The following is a 14401-nucleotide window of genomic DNA, read 5'->3' as shown; positions in this document are numbered from 1 at the left end:
TATCGAGGAGAACTCCATACTTTCATGGCTTTGCATCGCTTGAACGACAAGTTACTAGGATTAACATTTTGTTCCGGACTCAGATCGGGAGGAGGAACAGGGATTGCGGCCGGCCCAGATCCAACCGCACATTAATAAGGGGGTTATCGGAGCACAACGATCGAAAAGCAAGGGACTCTACCTTACAGCCAGACGCTATAGGGGGCTATCGGAGCACTCCGAATAAATAGTGCAAGAAATTGCGTTAAGAGGGACGACATCCAGGGGCAGAGCCTAATAGCCATAAGGAGAGATCTCACCAAGGATTGATGTTGCCTGTGCTCGCATGTCCAGTCTCTTGAGTTTCATGTACATTAGAAGTTTCGACAAGATGTGGATGAAATATTTTCTTTCCTCCGTCACATTTGAGTAATTCATTATTGTGAAAATGACATGGAACTAACTGATCGTGCAATTTAAGTCTAATGCGAAATGAAGGAATTATCATAAAAATCAACGAGAAACAATAAATAACACCAAAAATTTATGTTGTTCAGTATGAGTGTCAGTACCTACTGCACAAAAAAAGCTAGTCACCAAGAAATCTACAATAAACTCGAAGAGTAAAACTACCACTCAATCGTTCAAATGTTTACCTTCTCTAAATTATACCCAAAGCAAAACTCACAAGTAGTATCTCACAATCTCTCACAGAGAACTCACTTAGAAAAACTCATAGATAGAAAATCCAAACACTCTTTGTGTTTGTTCTTGTGTGTTATGGTTATGACGCCTTGGAAATTCGACATCCGTTTAATAGTAAAATCTAGTCTATGGAATAATTATGAATTCCAGTTTGTTGCTCGAGATCGAATATTAAGGGATTGGAAATTTCCCGGATCGTTGATCGGATTGGATTAAGTTTCAATTAATTGAGTAGTCGCGATCTAGAACTAGAAATAGAAATTTCGTATCACGCCTCATTCTGTCGGTTTTGGCTTAAATTACCCTCTATCGGATTTCCGGATGCCCGAATTACCTTTAGATGTGAAATTACCAAAATGCCCCAGGCCAACTTTTGAAATTACGAAAATACCCCTAGGGCTTTATGAACTAAAGGACAAGACCATTAGTGTTGTGGGCCCCACTTTATCACTTCAGGCCCCTTTTAGTCAAAATTTCCAGATCTCTCTCTCTCTCTCTCTCTCTCTCTCTCTCTCTCTCTCTCTCTCGTCCATGATTCCCCCCCTAAACCGACCTTTGTTCCCTCTTCTTCCCCTCCTTTCTTCATTTTTATGGCGATAACTCTTTCTAACCAAGCCACCACGCCGTAGTACGACCACCACATAACACCACCATCACCATCGGACCATCGCCATACCGCCGGAGTCGTCGTAAAGCCCGCTAGAAGAAGCCCGAGCAACCCGCCCTGTTTTTGCCGGGGTTCTTCTGTTGTTGCCCTTCCGTTTCTATTCTCTTGAAGCCCAGCTACCGCCACCACGATCGACCACCCTCGGCCATCCCCGGACGTCACCAAGCCCCCACGGCTCGTTCAGCCACCGCCGGACAGCCCAACAAAGCCCCAGGACCACGGGACTCCTCTCTTCGCCTGTTTTGACCCCATGTTGCGCGTGGTTCTATTCTCGGCCACCATCCGCCACCATGTCACTTTTCTCCGCCTATCTCCAGCTACGACATACTCCCCGACAACCCCTCGGACCTTTGCCACCAGCCCCACGAAGCTCTGACGCCACTAGAGCCTCAAAATAGCCCCAACCAGCTTGCCTTGTTTCTACTCCCCTACTTTGTTCTACTTGCTGCAGCTTTCGTTAGCTGCTGTCGGTGCCAGATCCGGCCATCACAAGCCACCACCGTTCACCTCCAACTACCTCGAGGTCCCCTCAAGCCTCCTACCACTCACCGCAGCCTTATTGCCCGTCGAAAGTTTTGCCCCGACCACGAATAGCTAGCCCCGCCGCTTGCCCTATTATGGTCGCTTCCCTTGTTTTGGGCCGGGCCGGTTCAGTTGGGCCTGTTTCGTGGGCCTACATTTTGGGCCGAGGCCCAATCTGTTGTGGGCTGTGAAGTTGGGCCTTGCCTTAGGCCTGTGGACCCATTAAGCCGGGAGTTTGGGCCCGTTGTCCGTAGTTTTGGATTCGCGATCCGATCGAGCCCGTCGTTCGCGCCAAAGGTTGTCAAATACCACCACCACATTCGCCTTGCTCAATTGATGGTGAGTTGTCCTCTAACTCCTAGTTAGGACGCTAATTGCGTTCGGAGTTAGTTTAATTAGATTATTACGGTGTTTAGGCAGATTAAGTAGGGCCAAGTTAGGTTAGAGACTTGGTTTAGGTTAAATGGCCCTAGTTAGTTAGGTTAGTTCGACCGTGGCTAGTTGGGACTAGATTGATTGATTGATTGATTGATTGATTGGAGGATTCCGTTCGATCGTGAGCAAGCAATAGGTTAGGGACAAGCGTAAGATCGAGTGGAAATGTGGATTTAATTATGTGCAATTGAATTGATTATTTGTTGCCAGGTTATTATTTGCGCTTGGTTTATGGTTTATATAGATTATTTGATTAATTACCTTGATGGATGACCGATTGAATTGATTGATTGGTTGAGGGTTGACCACCCTAGTTATAGGTGCGTAGTCCGGTGGATAATATGCATGTTTGGGTGACTACATGTGGGCATGTGTCGCATGGATTGCATAAAAGAGGTTGTGGCCCAATCTTGAGTACGTTTGTATGACATTTGGCTAAACGCAAGATAAAATGGGTTGATTGCTGATTGTGCTTGAATGGCCACACAAAGGAATTTTCTTGACAATGTCACGTCATGTCTATCAAAATTCCACGACTTGTCAGATGCACGCCTTTCCGTGTCGTCGGATTGAGCGGATGCCGATTGTAGCTTATGATGGACCGAACCCCTTACAGGGATTCTTGGTAGATTCGTGCTATGTCGATCGGAATCACACGGACTATTATGTCGTCGCCAGAAGTAAGGGACGAAGCCCGGTCCTCCCAGCAAACACTACCGGTCGTAGTGTAAAGTCACACCAGTAGTGCGTAATTGGGCCAAATAGTCATTAATAATTGGACCACGTGCGGTGTTCTGTGTATGTGATTGATGCGATGGCCATTGATTGTTATGTTTGGCATATTGAGTCGAGTATTTCATATCGTGTGATTTCAAGCAGTGAGCTGCATGTGATTGGGATATTTGTATTTTAATATATGATTGATTGATAGGACCCTATGGATGAATCAATGCCCTAGTCGGGCTTAGACGTTGACTCACGAAGATTTTTATCTCACCCCGTGTTAACCATTTCAGGTCCACAAGAATGCAGCGACCTGTCGGGTTGGGGGTCCCGGTCGACCAGTCCTACGATATCGTGTATCGTCCGGAACCGGGTACGAATAGGACTTGGGAACTTCACATCACCACGGTGCGGGTGGACGAAGGCTTGCTACATCGAGTGGCACATGTCTTCAAAGCCTGGTTCTTGGATGATGGGGTGGAAACTTGGGGCCCACTCCGTGGACTCGAGAGGCCACCTCCGTGGACTCGAGGGGCCACCCGATGCTGTTCCACCTGTTCCATCATGGGTTCCGATGGAACTCGATACGCCCGACGATAAGACCCCGAGCATGACTTTGACCCCGACCCCGACCCGATTGAGGAAAATATCGTTGAGCCATCATCGGAGCGTTCGTTGGCTTCCGACCGTGACCCTTCACCATGACTTCGAGGTTCGTAGTTTTTTTTTATAGATATTGACATGGATCTTTTTGGAATAGATGGGAACTTAACCCTACCCGACCCTTTCACCCTTTTGTTGGTCTTAGAGAGCCGCCCCGAAGAATGGGGTTGGATTTGATGGTAGCCCCGTAGGGTTAATAATCATCCGCTTTTGAAACTGTATTGACAATTGTTCTTGTATATGACTGATGTTGTTGATCTTATTTCTACCCCTCTTGTTTTCCTTGATTTTGGAGAATCTACATTTCCGCATGCGTATTGTAGTATCGTTGGTCGATAGCGTACCTGGGACGTTAACTTTTATGACCCGAGGCGTTTTGCTAGAGTTGCTGCGTACTCAAAAGTCGGGACATGACAATGGTTGAAGAACAATTGAGTGACAATTAACTCTGTACTATTCAGATTCATAGTGAATTTCTTGGCTATTAGCTCTTCCCATAAAGTAAGTATTGACACTTAGACCGAACTACTTTAATTTTTTGGTGCTTTTTATCATTCCTCATTGATTTCTCTAGTGATTTCATTCGCATTAGACTTAAATTGCAAGATCCGTTATCTTCCTTTTCATTATCATAATAAGTTGCATCAAAGTCAATGGTTGATTGGTGATGCACTCCTAAGGTGTATTGGTATTTGCTCTTTTATCATTCCTCACTGATTTCTCTAGTAATTTCATTCGCATTAGACTTAAATTGCAAGAACCGTTAACTTCCGTGTCATTTTCATAATATTTTGGATCAAAGTCGATTGTTGATTGGTAGTGCACTCCTAACTCCTACGGTGTATCGGTGTTTGGTGAATATTTCAAAAGAGAAATCTTGCACTGACATGGTTTCGGGCATGCTTCATGGTTTGATCTCGTGAAAGAGCCCTAGGGTGAAGGTGAACATTATGGTGTAACAATGAGGTCATGATGATTGCCTTCACGATTCGGTCTCAAAAGGAGACCGAGGATGCCGGTGGAGCCATTGGTCTTGTCCTCACATGCAATAAAGTGGATATTCAAGTTGAGACATATTGATACATAAGATTACTTGAATGAAGGGGGAGTAGTTCTACCATTGAGCTCACATATTAGAGAAAGATTGTTCAAATGCACTGTTCTTTGCGCTTGAAAGTCTTAAATATGATAATTGGTGTAGCGTGGAGTAGGAATATATTATAGTTAGCTCATAATTCATTAGCTTGAAATCTTGTGTGAAAATGGGTAGGGCAAGCGCAGGTAGATTACAAAGGCGCCGTGAATGGAAGCTCTTTGCCGAGAGAAATGGGCGTGCCATAGAAAATGAAACATTCGTTATAGTGAAATTGCTGAAAGTGTCGGGATGAAATCGATGCCTTCATTTACACTTTATATAAATGAAAGTGGTCCTACTTTGCTCGTAATTACTTTCTTCTTCCTGAAAATTTACTAGATTGTTAATCAACAAAGACCTAAATCAATAATTCTATTTCATCTCTCATGTAATTCTATTTGAGTTTTTTCTATCTTACAAGTTATTCTACTAAAATAATTTTCAAATCTTGAAATAATTGTATCTTTAGTGTTTCATTTTCATACTATGTCAATAATTTTTTTTGTTTATTCTAGTATTTTTCTTTTTGGGTTAATACCCAAATTGGTACCATTTTGACAAATTTACTCAAATCTAATTTTTTACTATCAAAAATCTCAAATTGGTACACTTGTGATAAATCTACTCCCCGTTGATTTCCGTTGAATTTTATCATCAAATTGCCGAGTTACATAACACGTGGGAGTTGACAGGTATACTAGTTTGTGATTTTTACACTTCGTTTGTCGTAAGTGTACTAGTTTGTGGTATTAACCCAATTTAATAGAAATATACGGATAGTAAATTTTTTGCAAGTGTATTAATTTGAGATTATTAACCCCATTCCGGCTGGCGAAATCGTGCCTTTCTAATCGTCGGCCATCGAAAAAAATTGGTGGCGACAAATGGGTCGGGTTAGGTCCGTCGATCCCATATTTGTCTGGACCAGATTGATCCATTTTTCTTTTTTTCTTTTTTGTCCTCATTGGCTCATACTCAACCTACCCCACCAAACCATATTCAAATCTACTGAAATGAGCTTTAGATCTGAACGGTATTTATTCTTATACGCGTAGCCGAAGCAGACAAGGCCCACTTAGTCGGGTTTAATCTATTTGGGGGTTTGGGGGGAATAGTTTAACTGCACATTTATTCAAGTCCTAATGCCTCTTTTATTTTAGCAGATGAAAATGTCCACGTCATACTAGGAATTGGTATCCAAAACATTATTCCTGATGGCCCAATTTCATGTATGACCTAAGAAGTTGTCAACCCATTTACATTGTTTCGTACTGTATACCAATATGCCATGGGTGAAACAAAGTGCAAAATATTAAAGATAAGATTAACTTTTCTGGGAAATGAGTGAAATTATTAGAAAAAAAATTGTGCAATTTCAAGCAAAACTACGAGAAACTCGCAATAAATTGATTATACGTGGGGGATAAGAATATCACAAGTGCCATAACTTTCGTATGACGCTCTCTTTGAGTGCCATAACTTTTTTTCTTCGACCACTTGTGTGCCATAATTTTTTTTCTTCAATCACTTGAATGTCATAATCTTTTTTTTCCGTTATATAGCATTTTAATCAATCACTTGAGTGACATGACTTTTTAAGAATGTTCACCACAAGTGCTATGCTACGTTATATTTTCGACACATGAGTGAACGTTTTTAACAAAATTTGCCACTTAAGTGATCGACTAAAAATTATGGCACTCGAGATAACGTTCTTTAGAAGTTATGAAACTCATGAATGGTTGGTCAAGCACCAATGGAGGTCTAGGTAGCAATGGGCAATGAAACAAGAGCGTTGGAGATTTTTAGCCGAGCCATTGAAGATATGAATGCGATGAATAGTTCTTCATGAAGTATTGAAGAAGACAATAAACAATGGAATTGTTTTCTTTGTAAATATGGCGTTTGGCTGGCGCCACATTAGAGCCAATTATCGTCAAAAGTGCCACGTTGGATCCACGTTAGTTTTTTTAACAGTGATTGTGGATGGAATTGTAACGAAAGATAAATGTGTTACAATGGGTATAGTTTGGAGTTTTTAGTGTTAACAAAAGAAAAATTAGAGTAAATGTGAGCATAGTTAACGTTTTTTTATTGTTTTTTTCCCCTTTATTGACCACTGAGTTCGTAGTACTTGGGAGCTTCGTCCCAAGTTTTTATTTCGTTTAACCGGTCACGTCACAGCATGAACAAGTCAAAGTCAAGCAATGCAACCCAAAAGACACGCTTGGCTCGGGAAGCTTCCCTCTTATTTCGTTTGCTTTCTAGGGGTCCACCTCGTCGTCCTTGACGCATTTTGGGTCGGCTCCCTCCGCCACAAGTGATGTGAAGCTACAAAACAGACACAGACATAGACATGGGACCTATGTAGCATGGACACACCTTTGAAGAGATTTTTTGCGTGTCGGACACATCGCCATGTCCGACACGCTCCGGATGCGACTGGACACGCGGTCAACGCATGTCCGAGCGTGGACACTGATCAACGTAACGAACACGCGAGGGACGGGGATAAGATAGGAAAGATTTTAGTGATGTCAAAGAAAAACCCAAATATGACCTAATTTTCTTGAATTGTCGCTTGTATTTTATCTTACTACAAGCATTTTTTAAGCCCCCAAAGCAGTGAGGGTAGGAATTCCCATATGTTTCCGTTATGTTCTCTGCATCTTATGATCCAACATATATTAAGAACTCAATGCTGAACATATTTTTTCAAGTTCTTTTTGAAATTTTGAAGTTTGGCAATTGTGGATTGCTGGAGCAGCGTGATTTTGCTAGGAACAAAATTTGGACAGTTAATGACAATCCTCCACCCCTGTGATGCTTTCTTCTTCTTCTTCTTCTTCTTTCTAGTTTTTGACTAACATTTTTCATCAACAGTTTTTTGGAATGTGTTGTGATCTTATGAGTTTGAAGCTACTATCTGGGGTCACCGAGTAGTTTTATAGCAAAGCAACCGACTGTCAAATATGAAATAGCTATGACATTTAGACATATTGTGATGTTTTTTTTTTTTTTATAACCGAGGTTTTCCACTTGCAATGGGCTATTCCTTGGGGGTGGTGGGGGTATGCCAATGCCACCAAGTAAGTCCCCAAGATGCGACGCAGTCGCCGAGTGTCAAATGTGGGACCTCATCGGTTTAACATATTGTGATGTTTTGGAGTTGATAAAAATGATAATTTATTATGTATATATAAAAATATATATTTAATATATAATGTGTCCCACGTGTCGGAATTCTCTATTTTTTGAGAAATAACGTGTCGGCGTGTTGTGTCGTATCGTGTCCCATGTCACGCATCATGTCGGTGCTACATAGCCTGTGATTCGACTAGATCGACCGAATCACGACCAGGAAATGATAAAAGATTGAACCGCAAATTCCATACACAGAGTACAAACATCACGTGATGGATAAAGAATCCAAGGACGGCAAATGAAAAAAAATATATATAAAAAAAAGTCTTAAATTTATTATAATAGTGTTAATTCAGTCCTAAATTATTACATTCATGCTAACTCGCTTATTTCGATCAACTTTGATCGGCCAGCGCTGACGTGGATAATGTTTAATAAATGAATGCAGCATCAACCAACGATGAGCAAGCATTTCAGATACTTATTACATCAACTAACCTCACTCACGCCATCCAATATATATATAGGAATCTTCTTCTCATGTGAAGGGGGTCGGGCTATAGTCCTTAATTTGGCCATTGACATTGAGAGACACAGAATGAAATATAAAGTTGTAGAAATTATAGGAATTGGTTTACTGGCTTTTTTCAAATATGGGTCCAAAAAATTTTTACCAAATTAGATCAATTTTTTTTATTTACCGATTTGGGCCCAAGGCGGCAATTTGGCTGCCGCATGAGGCCCTTACGGCGGCCCAAGTGCCGCACGGGCCCGGGCCTACACTCGTGCAGCAGTATTTTTTAAAATTTATTTTTTTAATTAATTAATTCAATTAATTCATAAATAATTTAGTATTTAATGGCGGAATGAATGTAATGATTCCGCGTCCTCTGTATCTCTACTGTAATCAAATGGAAATGGAAGATTTCGCGTAATCAATTGGCAAGTTCGCTGCAAATGGAAGATTTCGCTACCGTAATCAATTGGAAGATTTTTTTTTTTTTTTGGTAAGGTAAGTGTGTATTGGACTTTTCAAAGGGCTAGGTACAAGAGAGAAACCCGAACACAAAAAACCAAGAACCATGGGTGACACCATGAGTGCCGTAGATGGTTCAAGGGTGAACCGGTTGCAAAATACATATGAACAAGAAGGTCGCATTAGCCTAAAGCATCAATTGGAAGATTTCGTTCTTTTAATTTCGATTTTTTTAAATTTCCTTCAATGGCAAGTTCGCTGCAAATGGAAGATTTCGTTTTTTAAATTTCTTAATAAAAATTTCAATTAATTGTTGATAATTATGTTATCAATATAAATGTTATAAATATAAAATACAAAATTAAAAAATATGAAATAAAAAAAATAAATGCCGCATGGACTCCCGGGCTTGTGCGGCAAAGTGACTACAGCACGGACCTCGTCCGGCAATAAAACCGCCTCCCGATGCACAAATCGGTAAATAAAAAAATTGACATAATTTGGTAAATTTTTTTTACCTATTTTCGAAAAAAAAAACCCGTAATAATTTTACCAAAAATGAAGGGATCAACACTTTTTTTTATCCAACAAACACACTCTAGTATCCAGAAGATGCTATCGTTGGTCTTTTCCTTCTTCTTTTTTTGGCAATTTTATGAATATTAGGCACTATAGATATTCGGAAAAAGTTTTAGAAAAATCGTAAACCACTTGCATTGATGTCAATTTAGTCCTAAACTTTTAACTGTGCTAACTAAGTTACGTGAGTTGCTACTTTGACAGTTCGATAATCTTGTCAATTATTTCTGATAGCATATGATTTTTCAATCAACGAGTGCTTTATGCGAAATACGCAGTAATAATGTGTGGATCTACGGTTGATGGTACTTGTCAGAGAAGTATTTCTTTTTAATCCTAAGCCTATCGAGAAGATGCTATGGTCGGTCTTTACATTTTTTGCAATGTGTTGAATATTAGGGCGCCACAGGTACTTGGTATTCGCATCGCAACAACAAGGCTCATCCCAACAAAATCACCACCATTCCAGCTCTACCGAAATTTCCAGGAAAAATCCTATTTTTTACCCGCGAAAGAGAGAAACAGGAAAAGTGACAAAAAGTAATTAAAGCAAAAGGGACGTGAGCTGGCATCCACCAAATGGCCCACGTGATTCCAGAAAGTCTTTTAAGTCCAAGAACAAATAAATACCCATTCATTCAGATGGGAAACACTCTGTGGAAGCAAGCACATCAACCATCAGCGCTTTCGATGGCTTCTTCTTCTTCCTCTTCTTCTTCTTCGAATCTGAAAAGAAATTGCCATGTGTTCCTGAGCTTCAGAGGCACGGACGTCCGTAACAATTTCCTCGGCCATCTTTATGCGGCTTTGGACCAGAAAGGAGTACACACTTTCATGGACAGCGAAGAGCTTAGGATAGGAGAGCAAATATCGCCGGCGCTTATGGAGGCGATCAAGGGATCGCGCGTCGCAATAATCGTTTTCTCCAAGAACTATGCTGCCTCGCGGTGGTGCTTGGAAGAGTTGGCCAGAATTATGGAGTGCAAGGAGCAAAGAGACCTTAAGGTCTTTCCCGTGTTTTACAAAGTTGAACCCAGAGAAGTGAGAACACCAAGAAAGAGTTATAGAAAAGCCATGGCTACGCATGAGTCAAAATTTGGGAAGGATTCGCAGGAAGTGAAGAGATGGGAGAAGGCTCTCCGCGATGCCGGTAGCTTGTCTGGGCTGGAATTCCATGAGGGGTAGGCATGTTTTTCGTTTTGATAAACGCTATAATATCTCTTTTAACTAGACTCAATCTTGCTGTCGTAGATAATGAGACATTTTTGCTGTCGTAGATAAAAGAGTGTGGTTCACACTTCACAGTACTCGAGTTATCGTTGTCTTGAGGCGCAGGTTCTTCGCAATTTTCCTTGTACAGATCTAAGCGCACGTTCACCCAAATGTGGCATTTCTTTTCGTCTCATTATTAGCTTATCCTCTTGTAAGATTTTCCTTATGACGTTAGAGGTCGAATTCCTGCCATTGCTTTGACATGCTAAAACATATTTCTCTCTCTTTTGAGTGCTTATAAGAGATGAAGCGGAGCTCGTAAAACGCATCGGAAATGAACTATCAATTCATCTACAGCGTGCACACTTAGAAGTCGCTCCGTATCCGGTCGGAATAGATTCCCGAGTTCAGCAAGTGATATCATTGTCAGCAAAAGAGACGGGTGATGATGATGTTCTCATGGTAGGTCTATGGGGTCCTGGAGGCATAGGGAAGACCACAATTGCTAAAGCCCTATATAATTATTATACTGAGAATGAGAAAGATTTTCAGGGTACCTGTTTTTTGGAACGAGTAAGAGAAACTTCGAACAAAAGCGGTCTAGTTTCTTTGCAACAAAATCTTCTATCACAGATCTTTCCTCGTGGAAACTTGACGGTATATACTGTGGACGGAGGAATTCCTTTGATACGGGAAAGACTTTGTTGCAAGAAGGTTCTTCTGGTTCTTGATGATGTGGACCACTTGGATCAACCGAATGCGTTAGCTCGAGAAGGCCGTTGGTTTGGCAAAGGAAGTAGAATTATTGTTACATCAAGAGATAAACATGTGCTGACTTCTCATGGCATAAATTGTGTTTATAAAGTTAAAACTTTATATGATGGTGAAGCACGGGACCTTTTTGGTCGGCATGCCTTTCGAAGTAGCAAGAAAGTTGAGATAACAGGGGATCTCATAAATAGAGCAAGTGCGTTATGCTAACGGCCTGCCGTTAGCCCTTGAAGTGTTGGGCTCGTTCTTATGTGGAAGAGAGAAGCCTGCATGGGAAAGTACATTGGATAAACTCTCCAGACGTCCCAACCAAACTATCAATCAAATTCTCAAGATAACCTTCGATGGATTGGACCCCAAGACGAAGGAGATTTTCCTCCATATTGCTTGCTTCTTTAAGGGGAAAGGAATAAAATATATCAAGGAAGTCCTTGACAGCTGCGGTTTTGAATCAACTATAGAAATAGAAGTTCTCATCGAGCGGTCCTTGATAACAAATCAGCATGGGACCCCGCAAATGCATGATTTAATTCGGTTGATGGGTAAGGATATTGTTAATCAAGAATGCCCCGATGATCCCGGGCGGCGCAGCAGATTATGGATTTTTAAAGATGTTCTGGACATTCTATGTGGAGATACGGTAAAATTTGTTTATGTCAATGTTGCTACATCTCATTTTTCATATTACACTAATCTGAAAATCTCAATGGAAATTTTCTGTGACCATTGAATTTGCTTTGTTATGGATAGGGAACGAATGCGGTGAAGGCCATAGTATTGGACTCACCCGAAGCGGAAGAGATAACTATTAGTCCTCATGCTTTCACAAACATGAAAAGGTTGAGAATTCTCATTTTGTCTAAAGTGCATATCTCTTCGGAAGGTCCCGTACGTCTCCATAACGAGCTAAGATGGCTTAAATGGCCCAATGCACCGGATCTAGAATTTGGCTCCGGTCCAAAGGAACTTGTTGTAATTGATGTCCCGCGAAGTCATATCAAACAATTAGGGGGCAAAATTATGGTAAGCCCTTGTGATGATTGGCTTTCCCTTTTATATCTATAACTACATGCGGAACTTAATGACTACACTGGTATGTTTTTGCAGAATTCTAAAAATTTGACGTCCATAAATTTCGGTGAATGCGAGTCCCTGGCTAGTGTTCCGGACCTATCGTCGGTTCCAAATCTGGAGAGCTTGAATCTTGATGGGTGCAAAAGCTTGGTGGAGGTTCACCAATCCGTCGGGTATCTTGACAAGTTAAAATTTTTGTCGCTAAATAGGTGCTCTAATCTTAGAATCTTTCCCAACAAACTCAAGACAAAATCTCTTCAAACCCTTAGTCTCCGGGATTGCTCTAAACTTGAGGAGTTCCCCGATATTCTAGGAAAGATGGAACATCTAGAAATACTTGACCTGCGGCGGACGGCTATTAGAGAACTCCCGACATCAATTGAAAATCTTGTCTCTGTGAAGGGGATGATTTTAGACGATTGCAAAAACCTTGCAAGGCTTCCGTTGAGTATTTATAAGTTGCACAACCTTGAGTTTTTACATCTTTTACACTGCCCGAATTTCGTCACGTTCCCAAAGAACTTGGAGGAGTCAACCGACCTTGATGGCCATTTAGGATTTCCAAATCTACACACCCTAATACTCCATGGCTGCAATCTATCAGAAGTAGACTTCCTTGAGAGCTCTTCTAGTTTTCCCAAATTGGGTACCCTATATCTTTCGGAAAACAAGTTTACTCATCTACCAACATCCATAAAAAAATACCATGCTTTAGGTTGGTTGGATGTGGAGAAATGCCAGCAACTACAAGAGATTCCTCAGCTTCCATCAAGTATGCGTATCCTAAGAGCAAATGGTTGCAAATCCCTACAAAAACTCCCAGATTTGTCGAGTCTCTCGTCCGACGACCTTGTAGTCGAACTGTCTTCATGTGGTGAATTACTCGAGGTCAGACTCTCTCTCTCTCTCTCTCTCTCTCTCTCTCTCTCTCTCTCTCTCTCTCTCTCACTAACTTTAAATGCTTGATATGATAGGGCCTCCCGAAGAAGAGTAGTGTCGAAATGTTCCTAACTGGAGGAGAGATTCCGGAATGTTTTCTGCACAGTAAAGATGGGTCCATGCGTTTCTGGATTCCCAAGGACTTGTATGACAAGTTTTTAGGACTAGCACTCTGTATTGTTCCCGGCCCGGAGGAAGGAGAAGTGTTCGGTGCCGAATGTGAGATCCAATTGTTTGTTAATGGCGAAGAGGTGATTGAGCAAAGGCATCGCTTTCGTTCACTGGGATCCAATTATGTGTGGCTTCAATATTTCCCACGCGATATGCTGAATGGAGCAGAGGAGCTTCAGCGAGATGAATGGACCCAATTCCAAGTTTGCCTTAGTCCAGGTCGAGGAAGCTTTAAAAAGTGTGGATTCCGTCTAATATGCGAGAAACAGGAGGATGATCGCAGGGTTGTGCTCCAACACCATCACCCGATTAAAACAAATTGGATTCCCGAGGAAACAGACTCAGGCGAAGACAACTCAATGGACACCGTGGATGAATATAGTCCAAGCGAAACAGAAGCAGAGGAAAGCAGATCAACTTTGACAAAGAAGAGAAGATTGTCTTAACTATGGCGAGAGTATGGGATCCACTCGCACCGATCTATTATGTGTGTTGGCTTGCCAAACATTTCTTTCGAATCGGTCACAACTTGCTGAGGAAGTGATTCTAGAAGAAGCGAACGTGGTGATTTCGATTTCAATGCCGTTTGCTTTTCCCCATTTTCCATCTCTACTAGAAATTTTCAAATGTCCGCACCTTCAATTGAAATTCGGAAGCACTTTCGAAAACAGGTTTCTCATCATGTTACTCACATGGTTGAGTAACT

General features: G+C 41.4%; 2 protein-coding genes and 1 long non-coding RNA gene across 4 annotated transcripts in view; 2 read left to right on the top strand and 1 right to left on the bottom strand.

Moving 5' to 3' along the window:
- Positions 1–14401, top strand: part of LOC125314673 (TMV resistance protein N-like) — a 416296-nt gene that overhangs the window by 356116 nt on the left and 45779 nt on the right. The gene's annotated exons all lie outside the window — the stretch shown is intronic.
- Positions 1–14401, bottom strand: part of LOC125314522 — a 51306-nt gene that overhangs the window by 4681 nt on the left and 32224 nt on the right. The window lies entirely within an intron of this gene.
- Positions 10182–14401, top strand: part of LOC115727572 (TMV resistance protein N-like) — a 47968-nt gene continuing 43748 nt past the window's right edge. For both annotated transcript variants that reach the window (XM_048276979.1, XM_048276978.1), the window contains exon 1: positions 10182–10709. In XM_048276979.1, coding sequence (XP_048132936.1) covers positions 10219–10709 — 491 coding nt within the window. In that variant the 5' untranslated portion in view covers positions 10182–10218. The remainder of the gene's footprint in view (positions 10710–14401) is intronic.

Source organism: Rhodamnia argentea, chromosome 4 (assembly GCF_020921035.1).
Source record: "Rhodamnia argentea isolate NSW1041297 chromosome 4, ASM2092103v1, whole genome shotgun sequence".
Classification (NCBI taxonomy): domain Eukaryota; kingdom Viridiplantae; phylum Streptophyta; class Magnoliopsida; order Myrtales; family Myrtaceae; genus Rhodamnia; species Rhodamnia argentea.
The sequence above is the reverse complement of the archived record's forward strand: the minus strand, read 5'-3'. Positions and strand labels throughout refer to the sequence as shown.